The following is a 15,567-nucleotide window of genomic DNA, read 5'->3' as shown; positions in this document are numbered from 1 at the left end:
TTGGCCTTTTGTTCCACTCTGTTTAGACACGCCATCCCAGAGGGTACAGTTCATCTTGGGTACGGAGGATGATGACCTGGAGCACGTCCCTCACGACCTCTTCACCGAAATGGATGAGCTGTCCTTTAGAGATGGCACTGCCACTGAGTGGAGAGAGACTGCCAGGTTAGGAGGCAGATGAAAGTGTGAACAGCATAACAACCATATGAAGTTTAAAAAAAACAAAACAGAACAGAAGCCCACAGCACAGATCTATTGGCTTTTTAAAGAAAAAAGAAAACCATTAGTTTTCAGTTAGATTTAAAAGGGAAGGTGTTACCTAAGGTCTTTTTGACAAATAATCACAGCTATCAGCTTAAGTGGCTTATTTTTCAGTAAAAATCATTGTGAACTTTAGAATTTTTCTACTGTGAAGTACTTTAAATGACAATTGAATAATTTCATAATGCCTTCACAGCATTTTTAATGCTCCCAGAATCTGCAGCAATCCTGAAACATTTCTTTCATTGAACAATCTCAATTTTAATTTGATATTAAAATAAAACTAATATCATACATAAACATTTCCAGGGTTGTTTGCTGTGGTTTGAAATAAACTTGGCAAAAAAAAAAAGTAAATAAATTTGCTTGATGATTCCTTTGTTGTTACAATGCTTCTTGGCAACCGTTTAAATGGTCCCACATTTGTAAGGAAAATGTATTTATCGGTTGAGCCGCAGAGTTGAGTATGTGGATTGTGCCCATGAAAAACTTGCCGAATCTTCTCTGCCAATGCCAAACGCCTTATTCTGCTTTTTGCCTGGATTATTTATTGGATTGAGTGATTGACGTCTGAAGAAACAAGACATATTGGCAATTTAACAATTCATTGAACAAACAGGGGCCTCAGTAGCATGTGGAAGAACCATACACTGCCACAATAGCCTGACATCTCCTCATGCTGGTCACCAGCTTAGTCACACACGGCTGTGGGATGGCATCACATTCTTCAACCAGCATTTGTCGCAAGTCAGTGTGGTTGTCTTGGTCAGAGAATAAACTGTTTGGCATTTGGCAAGTTTCTTATGTGTGCAACCCACATACCCAACTCTCAACCTAGATTGTCGGTTGAGCAGATTTATTGACAAAAAGCATTTTTACAACAAAGAAATAATCAACCAAATACAAACTTTTGTGCTACGTTTACTAATGACGACCTAGCTTCCCTGGCATCTCAAAGACTCACATAATTTGAACTAAAACTTAATTTGCAGTGCTTTAGAAAAAAAAATGCATCTTGACTGACAAGTTGCTGCTCTAAGTGGAGGAGTTTAAGTAGCTTGGGCTCCTGTTCATAAGTGAAGGGAGAAGAGAGTGGGAGATTCGAAGATAGATTGGGCCTGTGGCAGTAATCCTGATGCTGCATTGGTTCATTGTTGTAAGGAAAGGGATCAGAAGAAAGGCAAAGCTCTTGATAGTGACCAAAAGAATGAGATCACTGATACAAGCAGTGGAAATGAGCTATCTCTGAAGGCTGGCCTCTCTCTTAGAGATGGGGTAAGGAGTTCAGTCATCTGAGAGAGACTCAGAGTATACCCGCTAGCCCTCCACATTGAAAGGAGCCAATGAGGTGGCTAGGGCATCTGACGAGGATGCCTCCTGGGCACCTCACGGGTGAGGTGTTTTCCAGGACACACTGGAAAGACTACATCTCTTGGTTGGCCTGGGAACGTCTTCCCCTGTATAAGCTCTGGAGGAGGTGGCTGGGAAGAGGGAGGTGTGGGCATCCTTGCCTCAGGCTGCTCCCCCCCCGAACCTGTTCCTGATAAGCAGAAGAAAATGGATGGATGTATAGCATCTTGGCTTTGCAAGCCAGCGCAGACTCTTACTGAATTGCAATACAGCTTGTATGTGGGTACAAATAAAACATTGTCGTCTTTCTGTACATGTCTGTTTTTTGGCGCTTACCTACAGATGGCTGAAGTTTGAAGAGGATGTGGAAGATGGTGGTGAGAGGTGGAGTAAGCCTTACGTGGCCACATTGTCCTTACACAGCTTATTTGAACTGCGTAGCTGCATACTTAACGGCACAGTTTTGCTGGATATGAGGGCCAGTAGTATCGAGGAAATCGCAGGTAAATTTACAATAGAGGACTTTTACATATCACTGTTATATTTTTAGGTAGCATTGCGATTACTATGAAATGCATTGAATTTATTACAATAATAATTACATGTTTAATGGTCTATATATAACCTTCTTTGTGTGTTCTTGTGTGTTTGTGTTTTTGCCGCTGCCACTGTGTGACAGACATGGTGATAGACAGCATGGTGGCGTCAGGGCAGCTGAAGGAGGATTTGCGTGACAAGGTGCGGGAAGCAATGCTGAAGAAACACCATCATCAGAATGAGAGAAAGCTCAGCAATCGCATCCCACTTGTGCGCTCCATTGCTGACATAGGCAAGAAACATTCTGACCCACTCTTGCTTGAAAAGAACGGTGAGATCCTACGGCGCACTCACATTTCTTTTTCTCCGATGTTTTCCACCACTGGGGAACTGTTCTTAAAAATCCACTGTTCAAATCCCTCAAAGCCAGCGTAGAAGGTGGATGGTTTAAAGTGAGTAAAATTGTTGAAGCACTCAGTCCCCTTAGTGAAAAAGAAATTTGAGTGCTAATTTATGTGCTAACCCGTATGGCTGGCCTGGCTTTGGGGTTTGAATTAATTGTTTTCACTCCTCAGGGTGTGACATTCAGGAAATAACGCTTTACCTGCAACTGGAGTCAGCATTGTGTGCATCTTTTGTTTTTTGACTAGGCATGGCCACAGTGGTGTTGCACATTTTAGGATCTTGGGTTAGATGCCTGAGGTTTTAACAATGAATGAAATATCCCATTCTCCACTTCTCTGCCTGTGGTTTTTGTTGGGCTTGCATTTTCACATCATTAAAACTGAAATGCAAATGTGAGAGATCAGAATTCTCTCACGTTGTAGGTTTGTGATGGTAACAGCTGCAGTCTGAAATATGTATGTTTATATGAATGTGTTGTGTAGGATTTATGAGTGGTCTGTGTGTGACAGAGCACATTTCCTCGCAGTGCACCGACATCGCGCTAACTCATCCTCGCCTGCATGCAAGCTTCTCTGAACTCGGAGCTTTGCCTCACTCATAGTGTGTGACCGGCTTATTTGGAGTTGAGTATAACACATTGTTTGTCCCTTGTAGAGCCTCCCACATGCCTCACTGAATCATTCTTGGCTTCTTCTGCACACAGCCATGCTTTTAGCTCACGTTTATGCAAGCACGAATCTCTAACTACACCTCTGTCACCCTATCGTTGCCCACCCTTTCTTGCTGTCTCCTTCAGATACCATTTCTGTGATGTACTGCAACTTCACATGTTTTTCTTCTGTTCCGTTCCTTATTCCTTGTCCCACCCCATCCCTCCCTCAATCCCCTCTTTCCCCTATTTTCTTTCCCTCTCCTCCTCCCCCCCTCCCTTATTTTTTTTTTTTTTTTTTTTTTTTTTTGCCATTGTCTCCTCTGTTAGGAGAGGGCCTGTCCTCTTCACGTCTTTCTCTCCACAAGCCAGGGACAGCATCCTCTGTATCCAACCTGTCCCAGAGACGAGAGTCCAGAGTCTCCGTTCTGCTCAACCACCTGCTGCCCTCTTCTTCTTCCAACACTGGGCTTTTCCCAGGTCCTTCTCCCTTTACCACCCCTCAGGCTTTACGCCGTTCTCAGAGCCCATCACACAGACAGGGCGTAGTCCTCGGCCCACAAGGCATCCCTGAGGTTGTGGTATCTCCTCCAGAGGATGAGGACCCACCAGAAGAAGAGGCGGTATCACCACAGCTCAGCCGGCGAGCATCCTCAGCATCCCAGAGCGTTGAGCTGCTGCCCTTAGAAGGCAAATATCTGTGTAGCCTGCCAGTGTGAGTCACAGCTTGAACAGAGAACACTAGCACTAGCATGAAAGCTCTGCTCACTGTTAACTTCCAACCTTGCGTCCATCTCATAATTAATCCACAGCAAGGCTCACTCACTGAATACTGTATATATATCAATAAACGTTTTGACATTACTCACTGATGAAACCTCTGCTTGTTTCCCTTCTCTGTTCATCTCTTCCACCAACCTGTTCCTTTCTGCTATCTCTCATCCCTGTTTTGCCCCTTAAACTTTGCTCCACACATTTTCTAAGCATCTACGCCTTGCTTAGCTGAGTCCATCTTCACACCTTCCCCTTGTTGTGTTTGCATAGCTACCCCCAAAATCTTGTGCCGATACTTCGTCATCTGTCTTTTCATGTTTTGTTTACACATTCTGCTCACCATGACTCACATTTATTAGTTTAAAAACTTGTTTGAAGGGGTTTTGTTATTGGGTTTATTTCACCTTATTAATGAGCAGTTTATCAGCCCAATAGGTCATTCAGTCCATCTTCGTTTTCTGCAGTTCAGAGTTGCACAGCATTAATTACGTAGGCTAGATATGTTTAAAAAACAAACAAATGTATTAACAGGGAAAGTGTAACTCTTATCACTGGTGTCACATAAATCTTTTGATAGTGTGTTCTGTATGATTTCTGTGGTGGTACAGCTGAAAAATGCTGCCTAGTTTTTGTAACCCACTTTAGCCATTCTTAGTGTGGGCATCATTAACTGGAGCTGCTGGTCTTTATTTTTTGTGCTGTCCTGCTGTTGTCAGTGACTCACAGCACTGTATAAAGAATACATTCCCATCAATTAATTAGGATATATTGGGGACTTTTGCACAGTTAGAGCAGCACTTATTGATTGTTGTTTGATGCAAATCTTGCAGAAGCCTTGGGACATTTCTTTTGCTTTTGCAGTGGTGTTTTGTAACTAACAAAACTAGCAATACATCCTAAATCCTTTTAGCTATGAGCATTTGCCCTCAGGCGACTGCTCCTTTGATTTCACCGAAATGTCATTCAACTTGTGCTTTTCCCATTGCATCATTTGGCACCCATTCTCATCATTTGGCATCAGTTCCAAAGATAAACGTTCTTTTACCCGTCTAAGAGTGTAGAGAGAGCAATGTGTGCCAGCAGCATGGCCAAAAATAAGCCTGTGATTAGAGCTGGTGTGTTGGTACTGTATGTACCAACACACTGGCACCTACTGTGACTTTTTGTTCTTCCCGAACCAAGCGGTTTTAATTTATTATTAGACTCTGTGTGCATGTGTGTACGTACGTCTGTGTTTGTTTCATTCTGGGAATGGCTCCATTTCAAAGTATGGGCTGTTAGAATCCGCATTCAGTTGATGGGAGCTGAATCTGAAAGGTTAGGGAGGTCTTATTATAGCTGACAAGCTTCTGTAATTGTACCCCCTCCTGGGGAAATACATAGAATTAAGAGCAGGCTTCAGAGGAGGCTTTCAGGCCTTTCCACTTTCAAATCATTAAATTTAATAATGTCATCTGGTGTTGGCTGGAGGTTGTAGAAACTGTACCGTTGAGCTAAATGGCTAACACTCTAACAGCTGTATAAGTGTATATGCCATGTCTGGAGGCTATTTGAAGTCTAGCTTACATGTTACAAATACATACAGTGAAGGTATTGTAGATATTGAGTTGACAAGAGGCTATTTATGTGTAAATGTCATGCACCCATTGAGTGTGCTCGTGTCATGTGTAAAATACCTTTACACGGGCCATTCAGGGACTCACTGCACTCCACTTGTTACACGTTAAAAGAGAGAGTTGTTGTTATTATTACAGTAGTTGCATTTAATACTCCTTCATGCATATAACAAATTATATTATTTTAGATCTGTACATGTATTCCTACAGGTGCTATAAATGTACCCTCTAATCTTCTTTTTGGCTTTTATTGGAATTTCCGCCAGTCGGTAATTTCAGACATCTATGCTACTTTTTTGCATATGAATGAGGTAGTGCTGTGACACCACTGTTTAAAAGGCTGGTGTGGTGGAGCATTCCAGGGCTTAGCCTTCCTGAATGAAGTGTGCTGGCAGACACAACCTAAACTAATCCCTCCCATATTTCAAGAGGCTTTGTCAGGTATGTGAGCAATCACGTTTCTGTTCAGCAGTCCCAGCTACCCAGCATTCACTGGGGTTACTCCAGGGTACAGTTCAAGGGTATGAATCAATGGCCAGAAATCACTGGCAGAAATGATACGTTTTCACTTTGACTTGTGGTGTGTTTTGTTTTTTATGTTTGCTTAATTATTTCTTGATGACTTTTATTTTTTTGTGGAAGTGGAAATGAAGAAAAAGCTGGTAAAAGAATTTCAGAGGACCGTATGCATATGTAGTCCTTCGCTTTATATGCAGTACTCCCTCATTTCATCTCCCTCTCTCATCTCGCATAAAGTGCTAGCGGTTCCTGTACCTGGTATGGCTCAGATCGCATAAAGTGTGCAACCAGTCGTCCACAGAAATGACAGTTTTAACATTTGATCTGCCAGGACATCAAACACTTCCATTCACCTTTAGAGCAAAGCCGACATGAATTCAAGCCAAGCAGGAGTAACTTCAGTGCCAGAGCATGAGCTCAACAGACTGGGAGCATTCAGGAATACTGTAGTGTCAAATATCATCTTCCCTCTGAAGAGCTGTCACATCGTTGCTGCTCTGTATCACATCATCACATTTAGCAAGTAATGGATTTAGTGGAAGAAATCATTTCACTTGACAGAAAAATAACGTAATAAAATAGATTCAACTAAGCTTTAATCAGCTCCAGCATATGTTTTTTTTTTTTTTTTATTTAAACAGTTTAAATGAATGCACATGTAATATAAAGTTTTTCATTTGGTGCAGTATGTTGGAGCCAAAAAACTGCAGAACTGATCTGGTTGAACATTTAAAGCAAATTTCCTTAAGCCACTTAGCTAAGAGCACATACTGTGAAGTGCAGTGTTTAATTTTCCCTTTAAAACTGAATATATAAATATGAAGTTGAAACACTTATTTAAATTGTAATACTAAATTTAAAAAAAAATGTGTGATTCGCTTTGTATCAGGTTTGTTTGCCTAGAGTGATTAAATTCCACAGTTGCCTCACGTTTGTTGAGCCCATGCTGTAAAGTAGAAGAAGTACTCATGTCATTATATAATCTTCTTCATAATTAGACAGGCAAATTAATGGCACTTACTTTAATTATTAAAAGTTGTTATTATCATTATTAATCTTATTACTAATCACATAACAGATAGCGTTCATGGCAGACCTCACAGCTGGTCTCCTGCCGTCATTTCCTGCCTTGTACTTACACGTTTTCTACCCCCCCTTTGTCTTTTTCTCTCCTCTTTTGCATCCCAGGACCACTGGTGTCTCAGAACTCCGTCCCAAACAATCTGGATAGCAACAAGGCAATGGATAGGCGGCCATCCAAAGTAGGGGTCAGTAGAGAAAGCAGCAGTGTCGACTTCAGCAAGGTAACCTATCCCCAGTACTGAGCACAGAAACAGTCCGTGGTGGTGGAGGGACCCATGACTGAGCCATCAGTGTTTTTTTTCTTCAGTTTCTGGATGTTCACAGTCATTTCAATGGCCTCCATTGAAAACAGCCTCTATGAGCGACAACATCACATACCTGTCAGCCTTTTTCTTCTGGGCTCAGTAAAAGGCATTAATCATTGCTCCTCCTGTAATGGATGCAGAATAAGCATCAAAGTAAAAGTTACATAACTGTTTAGTTTTGGAAATCCGTAGCATGGCTCCCATTCATCCTACCATTTTCTAGGTCTGCATCCATTAAGTAAAATGGCAGGTCGCCATAAGCACTTGTCAATATGAAAACATCCATAATTGCCAAAAAATAAGGTGCTGTGTTTGCATGAGTCATAGGAGATGAAGGCACAGACCCTTTTACACAGAGATGAACAAAACGTTGCCATGCTCGGGTCTATTTTTATTTAGCGTAGCAGTAAAAGCCATTTATCTGAGGAACATAATAAGAAATGGATAAAATCAATGGACAATCTTTGCTCAGTACTATGTAGTTCTATAGGCTGCTCTCAAATCCCCTTATAATTCATTTATTATCATAGCATCCAACTGACCTGCTGCCATTCCTTTCATTCCCATATCTTCATCTTTTTTCGCATGTGTGTACTTCCACTGGCTCCAAGTTTGTTATACCTTTTTTAAGCTCTTTCTTCTGTGTAGATCTGTATGTATGATTTTACTATTTCACTGACTTCAGGTGGACATGAATTTCATGAAAAAGATTCCCCCGGGTGCTGAGGCTTCCAATGTGCTAGTGGGAGAAGTGGACTTCCTGGAGAAGCCCATAATTGCATTTGTTCGACTGTCACCTGCAGTCCTTATCACAGGCCTTACTGAGGTGCCTGTGCCCACAAGGTAAGTTATTAAGAATTGGATCACATAAGGTCTTTTCTTTGCCTAAAGTTTTGTCATTAAAAAAACACAACAAATATGACAAGTTAGTTTTGTTTTTTTTTAAAGCAGACTTTTTAAATAATTTGTTAATGCTGCTATCACGTCGACCTACTATAACCTGTGGATTTACCATGGCTGTGATCATACACAACCCTTTGCAATGCCTGGATACAAATCTTGAAACATATAATTGGGCAAAAAATTAGTAGCATGGTGTGCAAAAATGTAGGCAACGCTTAGTTTTTTTTCTAATCAACACGGGAAGAAGTAAAGCGATCAAAAGAAGAAACAACAAGGCTGATGGCTTAACAAACATAAACAATGCAAATGTGAAAAGATGAACTAGTAGGGCTGGGCTATATAGCCCCGAAATGATATCATACTTCGCAATAAAGACGTTAATGATGATGTAGAAAAACATACTGAACGTTTTATGGGAGATTGCAGTATGTAAGTAGCAGCTAGTGCAGACAAAATGAAGGGCATTTTCCACCCTTATTTTTGTCACTGGTGTCAGACTGTCTAATTTGAAGTGTGAATCTATTGCTGCAAGACTCTTGCAGTGCCATTGTAGTGATGCAACATAAGTCAATTGCAAATAAAAAAATGTACCCTAGGTTTTTTAGGTGTTTTCGTTGTTTTCTGTTATTTTTATTACTCGTACTTAACTGCTGTGTGGATTTAATTTATTCAACTTATGATAAACTGATTCTTTACTAGGACACGCTATTTTAATCTCGAGTCATATTTTTTCCTGGTTAAATAAAAATAAACAGAAAAAACTTTGACCAGTTTCTTAAAGCCGTGCTCATCTGCTGCTGTGGACTGCAAACAAAAGTTAACCACATCAGTAATTTCTATCCACTGTCTGCTCTCTCTGTCATATGGAGGGCAAATAGCCAGAGCTCCAGCATTGCTCGGTTGAGTCATTTGTTTATGTTTGGGTCGCACCTCACCAGCTGTCGGTATCTCCTCCTCATGTGGCTTCTTAGCTTGGATGCAATCAACAGTGTATTTTTACCTCAAGTGATGAAACAAATTTGCTTCCACCTTTAATTATTTTTCTTGCACATTTTTCAAAGTGTTGCGCTTTGTTGGTGGTGTGATAGCCAAAGTACTTCCATACTTGTAAAGTAGCTCCCTTAGGTGAGGTTAGCTGAGGTTCTGCTCTTGATCTCACATGTCTGGGCTTGTGCTGTTGTTGTGCCCTCTAGGGAGCATAAATACATAGCATGAGATGACACCTTTTTTCTTTTTTTATTTCGGAGCTACAAACCAGCTCCTCAAAAATTTAAGAAAGACTGAATGCAGTTTGTATCACTTTCATCAGTTTAAGTGTATTTAATTAATCTGTTTCTTGTTGAAAGGTTTCTTTTCCTGCTTTTGGGTCCTCACGGTAAAGGACCACAGTACCATGAAATTGGCAGATCCATGGCCACGCTAATGACAGACGAGGTGAGAAGGACACTGCCATTTATTTGAATTTTATCATATTTTATGTTTTTCAAATTTTAATTGAATTGTGCAACCGTTCTCCAAATATATTTCATTTTCTAGATTTTCCATGACGTTGCATACAAGGCCAAAGACCGAACTGATCTACTCTCTGGGATAGATGAGTTCCTTGATCAGGTGACTGTCCTTCCTCCTGGAGAGTGGGATCCCACAATTCGAATTGAGCCACCCAAGAATGTCCCATCTCAGGTAAGTTAGGATCTCTACCACATTTTATATCCGGTGTATCTACTGAATATACATTTAAGTGTCCATTTTCATTTTAAACCTAGCCAAAAATGACATGACTGTAACAAAAAATATAGAGAAAATTGCCTGGGATACACTGATGCATTAATGATTCTAAAACTGGCCATAGGTGTAGATCTCTTTGTTAGTCTTGTGATAGACTGGCAGCCTGTCTAGAGTTCAGCTTGGGGTAAACAGTTGGATAAGTCATTAAGAATACAACATCTGCCATACTGTACTTCCATATATACAAGTCTTATAAACAGTAACCTATTGTTTATATGTCACATTTAGCTTTATATCATTATAATCACAGTAAGAGAGGCACCTTAAACGAAGAGAGAGACCTTAAAAGAATTAAAACATATGGAACATATTGTTTTAAACTGTCCTACCTGCAGATAAAGAGGAAAAGACCACTGCAGCCCAATGGCAGTGCACCTCCAGCTGGAGAACTGGAAAAGGAGGAGGACCATCATGCAGGGCCTGAGCTGCAGAGGACTGGGAGGTGAGTATGTTATGGTGACATTATTAAACATCTATCCAGTCAGCTGCTGTTCCCTGTATGGAAGTGACTTGTTCTGTTTATTGTTCTGTTTATCATCTTGAGTTGCAGGGGTTTATTTATGGTTATAGGATGCTCTAAAATGAAATTTCTGTGAATTCGAAGCTATCATCCAAATCATTTTTCCTAACAGAGCTTATATTAAAATTTGAAATGGTATGAAATGTGAAATTTTAGAAGCACGACATTAGTTTGTTTGAGCAGATACATTACTCTGTTAAACTGAAATGTCGACATTTATGGATAACTGATACCACCTATCCACGGGCCACACACTGAGGACAATGTGTTTATTGGCAACCTCAGACTGACACACACTCATGTCTGTTGGAAGGCACTGTATTATTTACAGAGTCACGCTCCCTTTCACTGCAACTATAAAAGGCTTGTGCTATGAGCGAGCTACTCAGGGAAAGCTGAGCGTAAGAAAGTACAAGAAGCTAATGTTAAGGAAAAAAATGAAAACACGGGCTTTGTGAAAGAATCATCAGGGGCTGTGAAGGACAGCAAGAGAGGTTATTTCAGAGGTGTGAGAGAAAGTAAATATAAAAAAAAGACCTCACAGGAAGGCTTTTGGATTGGTGTTTGAGAAAAGAGAGGAGACGATATACAAGGTGAGAAATGGATTTGAGAAATAGAAAGGCAAAGGAAAAACAGGCAGAAAGAGGCGGAGTGGTCAGTAAGTAACATCAGACAGCATCTCAGTGAAGCCAGAAACATTAAATTAGTACATTTTAAGAACATCGGTTTACAGCTGCCACTGTTACAGTAAGAGTCTTTTCTTTAGTGCTAATAAGCTCTGAACCAGATGGTCACATGATCCAGCACAGACACTTAGATACTTAGCTTCATATTAATTGAGTTTTTGTGACAGTAATACTCTTGAAGCTTCCACTCTTCACATTTCCTGATTGAAAATATGTTGAAGTTTGCATTTTTTTTTCTTACGGTAATTGTAATTACATTACATTCAATTTGAAAATTTCAAGCACTAAAATCTGCTCTGGTAATCTTCTAGAATTTTCGGAGGTCTGGTCCTGGATGTCAAGCGGAAAGCGCCCTTTTACTGGAGCGACATCAGGGACGCTCTCAGTCTACAGTGTCTCGCTTCTGTCCTTTTCCTTTACTGCGCCTGCATGTCTCCTGTCATCACATTCGGGGGTCTGCTTGGGGAGGCGACAAAAGGCAACATAGTGAGTCATAAAGCTTGGCACTTAAAAGTCAGTATTTGATCGCTTCATGGGTTCCAGTGGGCGTAAAAGCCCTAATCCCTTAGTCGTGTTATAGAGGAACGTTTGGGACTATTGCTACTACATATTGTGATTTTTGCACTGGCACTTCAGATGGGTTCTGTGAGGGTATTGTGAATGACGGAAAGCAAATACCCCAGTTCCACAGGATCTTAAAAATGGCCTGTATTTATATAGCGCTTTACTAGTCCCTAAGGACCCCAAAGCGCTTTACATCCTAAACGCTCCATCCTAAAGTTGTAAAGTGCAAAAATCTGTTCTTTCTACCATCCATAATAGTGTTATCAGTGTTTTCAAATAAGAAATCCATTCCACGGTTTGAACAATTTTAGCGAAATAATGCGACACTCTTACACTAGACAATAAGATGGGATCAAATGCACACATGTTACACACAACATGTTTCTGACCTCTTTAAAACACGTGTATGAGAAATCAAAATAAAAAACATGTTACATAAAATCAAACTATTAATACATTTCACTTCTTTCTTTTTGTTACCATACAAACTGTTTAGTGTAGTGTCTCTTTTTGTGGTTCTCTCTGTTCTCTCTCACTGTCTGCTTCTCTTTCATCCAGATGTCTGTGCTAGGCCAGGGACTGTTGGCACAGACAGAGTCTGTGTGCTGGTGTGTGTGTAATGTGTCTAAATAAACTCACACGCTGCACAGAGATATGACTTCGGACAAGTCGGCAGTGTGGGAACATTTGAACAGTTTATCTAGCCTCTCAGACGCAGCCCATAATGTCTGTTTAATCAAAGCTTTATGTTCTGGTCTGTGGTCTCCTCCTCATCTGTTGCTTTTCTCCTTCAGCCTTTCCCTCTGTATCCTCCTTTGTGCAATTTCACCTCCCCAATCCCTCCTTTCTTATTCCCTCACTCCACTCCTCTCCTCTGTCTCTACAGAGCGCCATCGAGTCTCTATTTGGGGCATCACTGACAGGAGTAGCATACTCCCTCTTTGCAGGCCAGCCCCTCACTATTCTTGGCAGCACGGGGCCTGTTTTAGTATTTGAGAAGATCCTCTTTAAGTTCTGCAAGTGAGTTTGAGCAAGTTTGCATTGTAGTAAAAACGCTCAACAGTGTTTTATGTTGATTCCCATTGTCTAATAGAAATTCTTTGTCTTTCCCAGGGACTATAGCTTGTCCTACCTGTCTCTACGGACCAGCATTGGTCTGTGGACTGCCTTCCTGTGTATCATCCTCGTGGCCACAGATGCAAGCTCTCTGGTTTGCTACATTACCCGCTTCACAGAGGAAGCCTTTGCAGCATTGATCTGCATCATCTTCATCTACGAAGCTCTAGAGAAGCTCTTTCATCTGGGAGAATTGTACCCTGTCAATATGCATAACAGCTTGGACAACCTTACTCTGTATTCGTAAGTACTGAGATTTAAGTTACATGAATGATTAAAGGTCCATTTGTTTATTATTGTTTGCTCAGTATTATATTTTTTGAATTGTTTGCACGGGTTGCATTAAATTTAGCTCTTCAAATTGCTGTCTCTGCAAGAGTGCGTTAACTGATAATGAGAGAGGTTAAAATTTATATTATCTTCTTCTACGACTACTTCAGCTGACTGGTTTACTGGGAAAACCCTAAAGTCTTATTAAATTTTCATTTAATTTCTGATTTGTAACGGGCTTTGACACAACCTCAGAGGGACTTGTCTGCCCCTGGTCTCAAAGTAGGGACTTTCCACATTTTCTATTACAGTTTTTAGATTAAATTCCAAAGCATCACATAAAGTAGTTCCCTCTTAAGGAAAATATAATTTTACCCGGCAGATACACTGTAGCATGTACTTAAAGTTTGCTTTAATTGAACCTTAAACATTATTTCTCACAGAAGGCTCAAGGTACAGACTTTGCTTAGTTTTGGATCCTTTGTCCCCAGGTGTCAGTGCTCTCCACCAGCAAATGCTACAGATGAGGTCATGCAGAAGTGGAACCAGTCCGGATATAGTCAAGACTCTATCGAATGGAGCAGCCTCAGTGTTTCAGTAAGACTAGCGCACAGTGACCTCTAGTGTAAAAAGCAGAAATTACAAACACAGTTTTAAAATTGGAGAGCAAACAGTGAAGCTTAATGTTGACTTCATGCATTGAATCTATGTAGAGCACATGCCATAGCTTCCCCAAGTAGCTTTTATACCTGTGTGTGGTGTGTCTCCATTGCTCTACAATTTTCCCACCTAAACACTTGCTAGCAGTGGAGTTTCTCTCTTCGAGTTGCTCCATTGTCTTCTAGCTGATTTCAAAAATGGCACCAAAAGAAGTAGCCAGAAATGCATGGAAGGAAAAGGTGGTGCTTTTGTACTGGGAAGTTACATCACTAGAGAGGTGTGTGTCAGGTTACGGTGTAAGTTACTGCATAAGGTTTCAGAAAGGTTTGCCATTACATACCTACAGCGTAGATTTAACACAGAAGTTCAATTCCACTGTAAGCCAATAGTCTACATTATACAGACATTTACGTTTATTCGGTAATTCACAGTTTTAGTCATAAGCACAACCCCCAGCAATACATCTACCTCTGTAATACAGATGATTCATAAAATTTTTATCCTTTTTCTTCTTCTTTAAAGACGTGCAAATTGCTCCATGGAGACTTTGTGGGTCCTGCCTGTGGTCACCATGGGCCGTACATCCCAGATGTTCTCTTTTGGTCTGTTATCCTCTTCTTCACAACCTTCTTTTTGTCATCATTCCTCAAGCAGTTTAAAACAGAAAGATACTTCCCCACCAGGGTGAGATGTTGGGCTTAATTTGTTTATGTATGTTATTTCTTTTGTAAAACGTAACAAAAAGAAGCTTTAAAAAGACAAAAGAAAGCACAGTTTAATCCCTAATCATGTAAAATGATGTTTAAATAGTACTATTTGAAATATGAAGCATCAGATCTGTAACATCACATGTCATTCATTATATGTTTTGTACACCTGGTGCACGCAAGTATGGGCAGATTAACCTAAAAGGTTCTGACACTATGTAAATGTTTGCATTGAGTCATTATTACAGGAGCAGACTCATGTGCAGAAAGAAGAGATCTTCCTGCATCCTCCCACATAGTACCATCTACAGTGTTATCACTCGGTGTAGGCCGGTGTTGGTATTGTGTAAACTGTAAAATGTGTAACAATTACTTTGATGGAGCTGTACCTACAGAAGGAAATGATATGAAGTTAAGCAGCTTCGCTTCTTTGTTTTAGGAATACATTTATAAAGGGTGGCTGAAGGAACATGTCAAATCCCTAAATAAATTAATCTATTTTGTATATGTGTGTGTTACATAGGTGCGATCCACTATTAGTGACTTTGCAGTGTTTATAACCATCATGATTATGGTGCTAGTGGACTACCTAATGGGGATCCCGTCTCCTAAACTGAATGTTCCTGACCGCTTTGAGGTAGGCATATTGTTCATCTGCATTGCTCCATTTATTACTATTGAGTACATTTTTACGGATCGTAGCTATTATCTTCTGTAAGCTTTAAACAAAGTATATAATCTGTAGATAAAGTAAAGGTTTTGTAATTCTATTGTATTTTACTCGAGGGTTTCTTTACAGTGTTAGCAGTCTCTTCTCAGAGATGTAAAAGTACAGATTGTGTGTGCTTAAGGCT

The 15,567-nt window shown here is 40.4% G+C and overlaps 1 protein-coding gene across 7 annotated transcripts in view; it reads left to right on the top strand.

The window, feature by feature from the left end:
- Positions 1 to 15,567, top strand: part of LOC146363083 (sodium bicarbonate cotransporter 3-like) — a 55,720-nt gene that overhangs the window by 31,214 nt on the left and 8,939 nt on the right. For 3 of the 7 annotated variants that reach the window (XM_084919603.1, XM_084919607.1, XM_084919604.1), the window contains exons 4-18: positions 27 to 165; positions 1,954 to 2,114; positions 2,291 to 2,479; positions 3,533 to 3,892; positions 7,300 to 7,415; positions 8,185 to 8,342; positions 9,749 to 9,836; positions 9,939 to 10,085; positions 10,526 to 10,632; positions 11,708 to 11,882; positions 12,847 to 12,980; positions 13,074 to 13,319; positions 13,838 to 13,943; positions 14,529 to 14,690; positions 15,237 to 15,350. In XM_084919603.1, coding sequence (XP_084775729.1) covers positions 27 to 165; positions 1,954 to 2,114; positions 2,291 to 2,479; positions 3,533 to 3,892; positions 7,300 to 7,415; positions 8,185 to 8,342; positions 9,749 to 9,836; positions 9,939 to 10,085; positions 10,526 to 10,632; positions 11,708 to 11,882; positions 12,847 to 12,980; positions 13,074 to 13,319; positions 13,838 to 13,943; positions 14,529 to 14,690; positions 15,237 to 15,350 — 2,402 coding nt within the window. The remainder of the gene's footprint in view (positions 1 to 26; positions 166 to 1,953; positions 2,115 to 2,290; positions 2,480 to 3,532; positions 3,893 to 7,299; positions 7,416 to 8,184; positions 8,343 to 9,748; positions 9,837 to 9,938; positions 10,086 to 10,525; positions 10,633 to 11,707; positions 11,883 to 12,846; positions 12,981 to 13,073; positions 13,320 to 13,837; positions 13,944 to 14,528; positions 14,691 to 15,236; positions 15,351 to 15,567) is intronic. The other 4 variants (XM_084919606.1, XM_084919605.1, XM_084919609.1 and 1 more) reach the window with 4 other exon arrangements.

Source organism: Perissodus microlepis, chromosome 22, assembly GCF_051167445.1.
Source record: "Perissodus microlepis isolate ML-2025 ecotype Zambia chromosome 22, ASM5116744v1, whole genome shotgun sequence".
NCBI classification, from domain to species: domain Eukaryota; kingdom Metazoa; phylum Chordata; class Actinopteri; order Cichliformes; family Cichlidae; genus Perissodus; species Perissodus microlepis.
The sequence above is the reverse complement of the archived record's forward strand: the minus strand, read 5'-3'. Positions and strand labels throughout refer to the sequence as shown.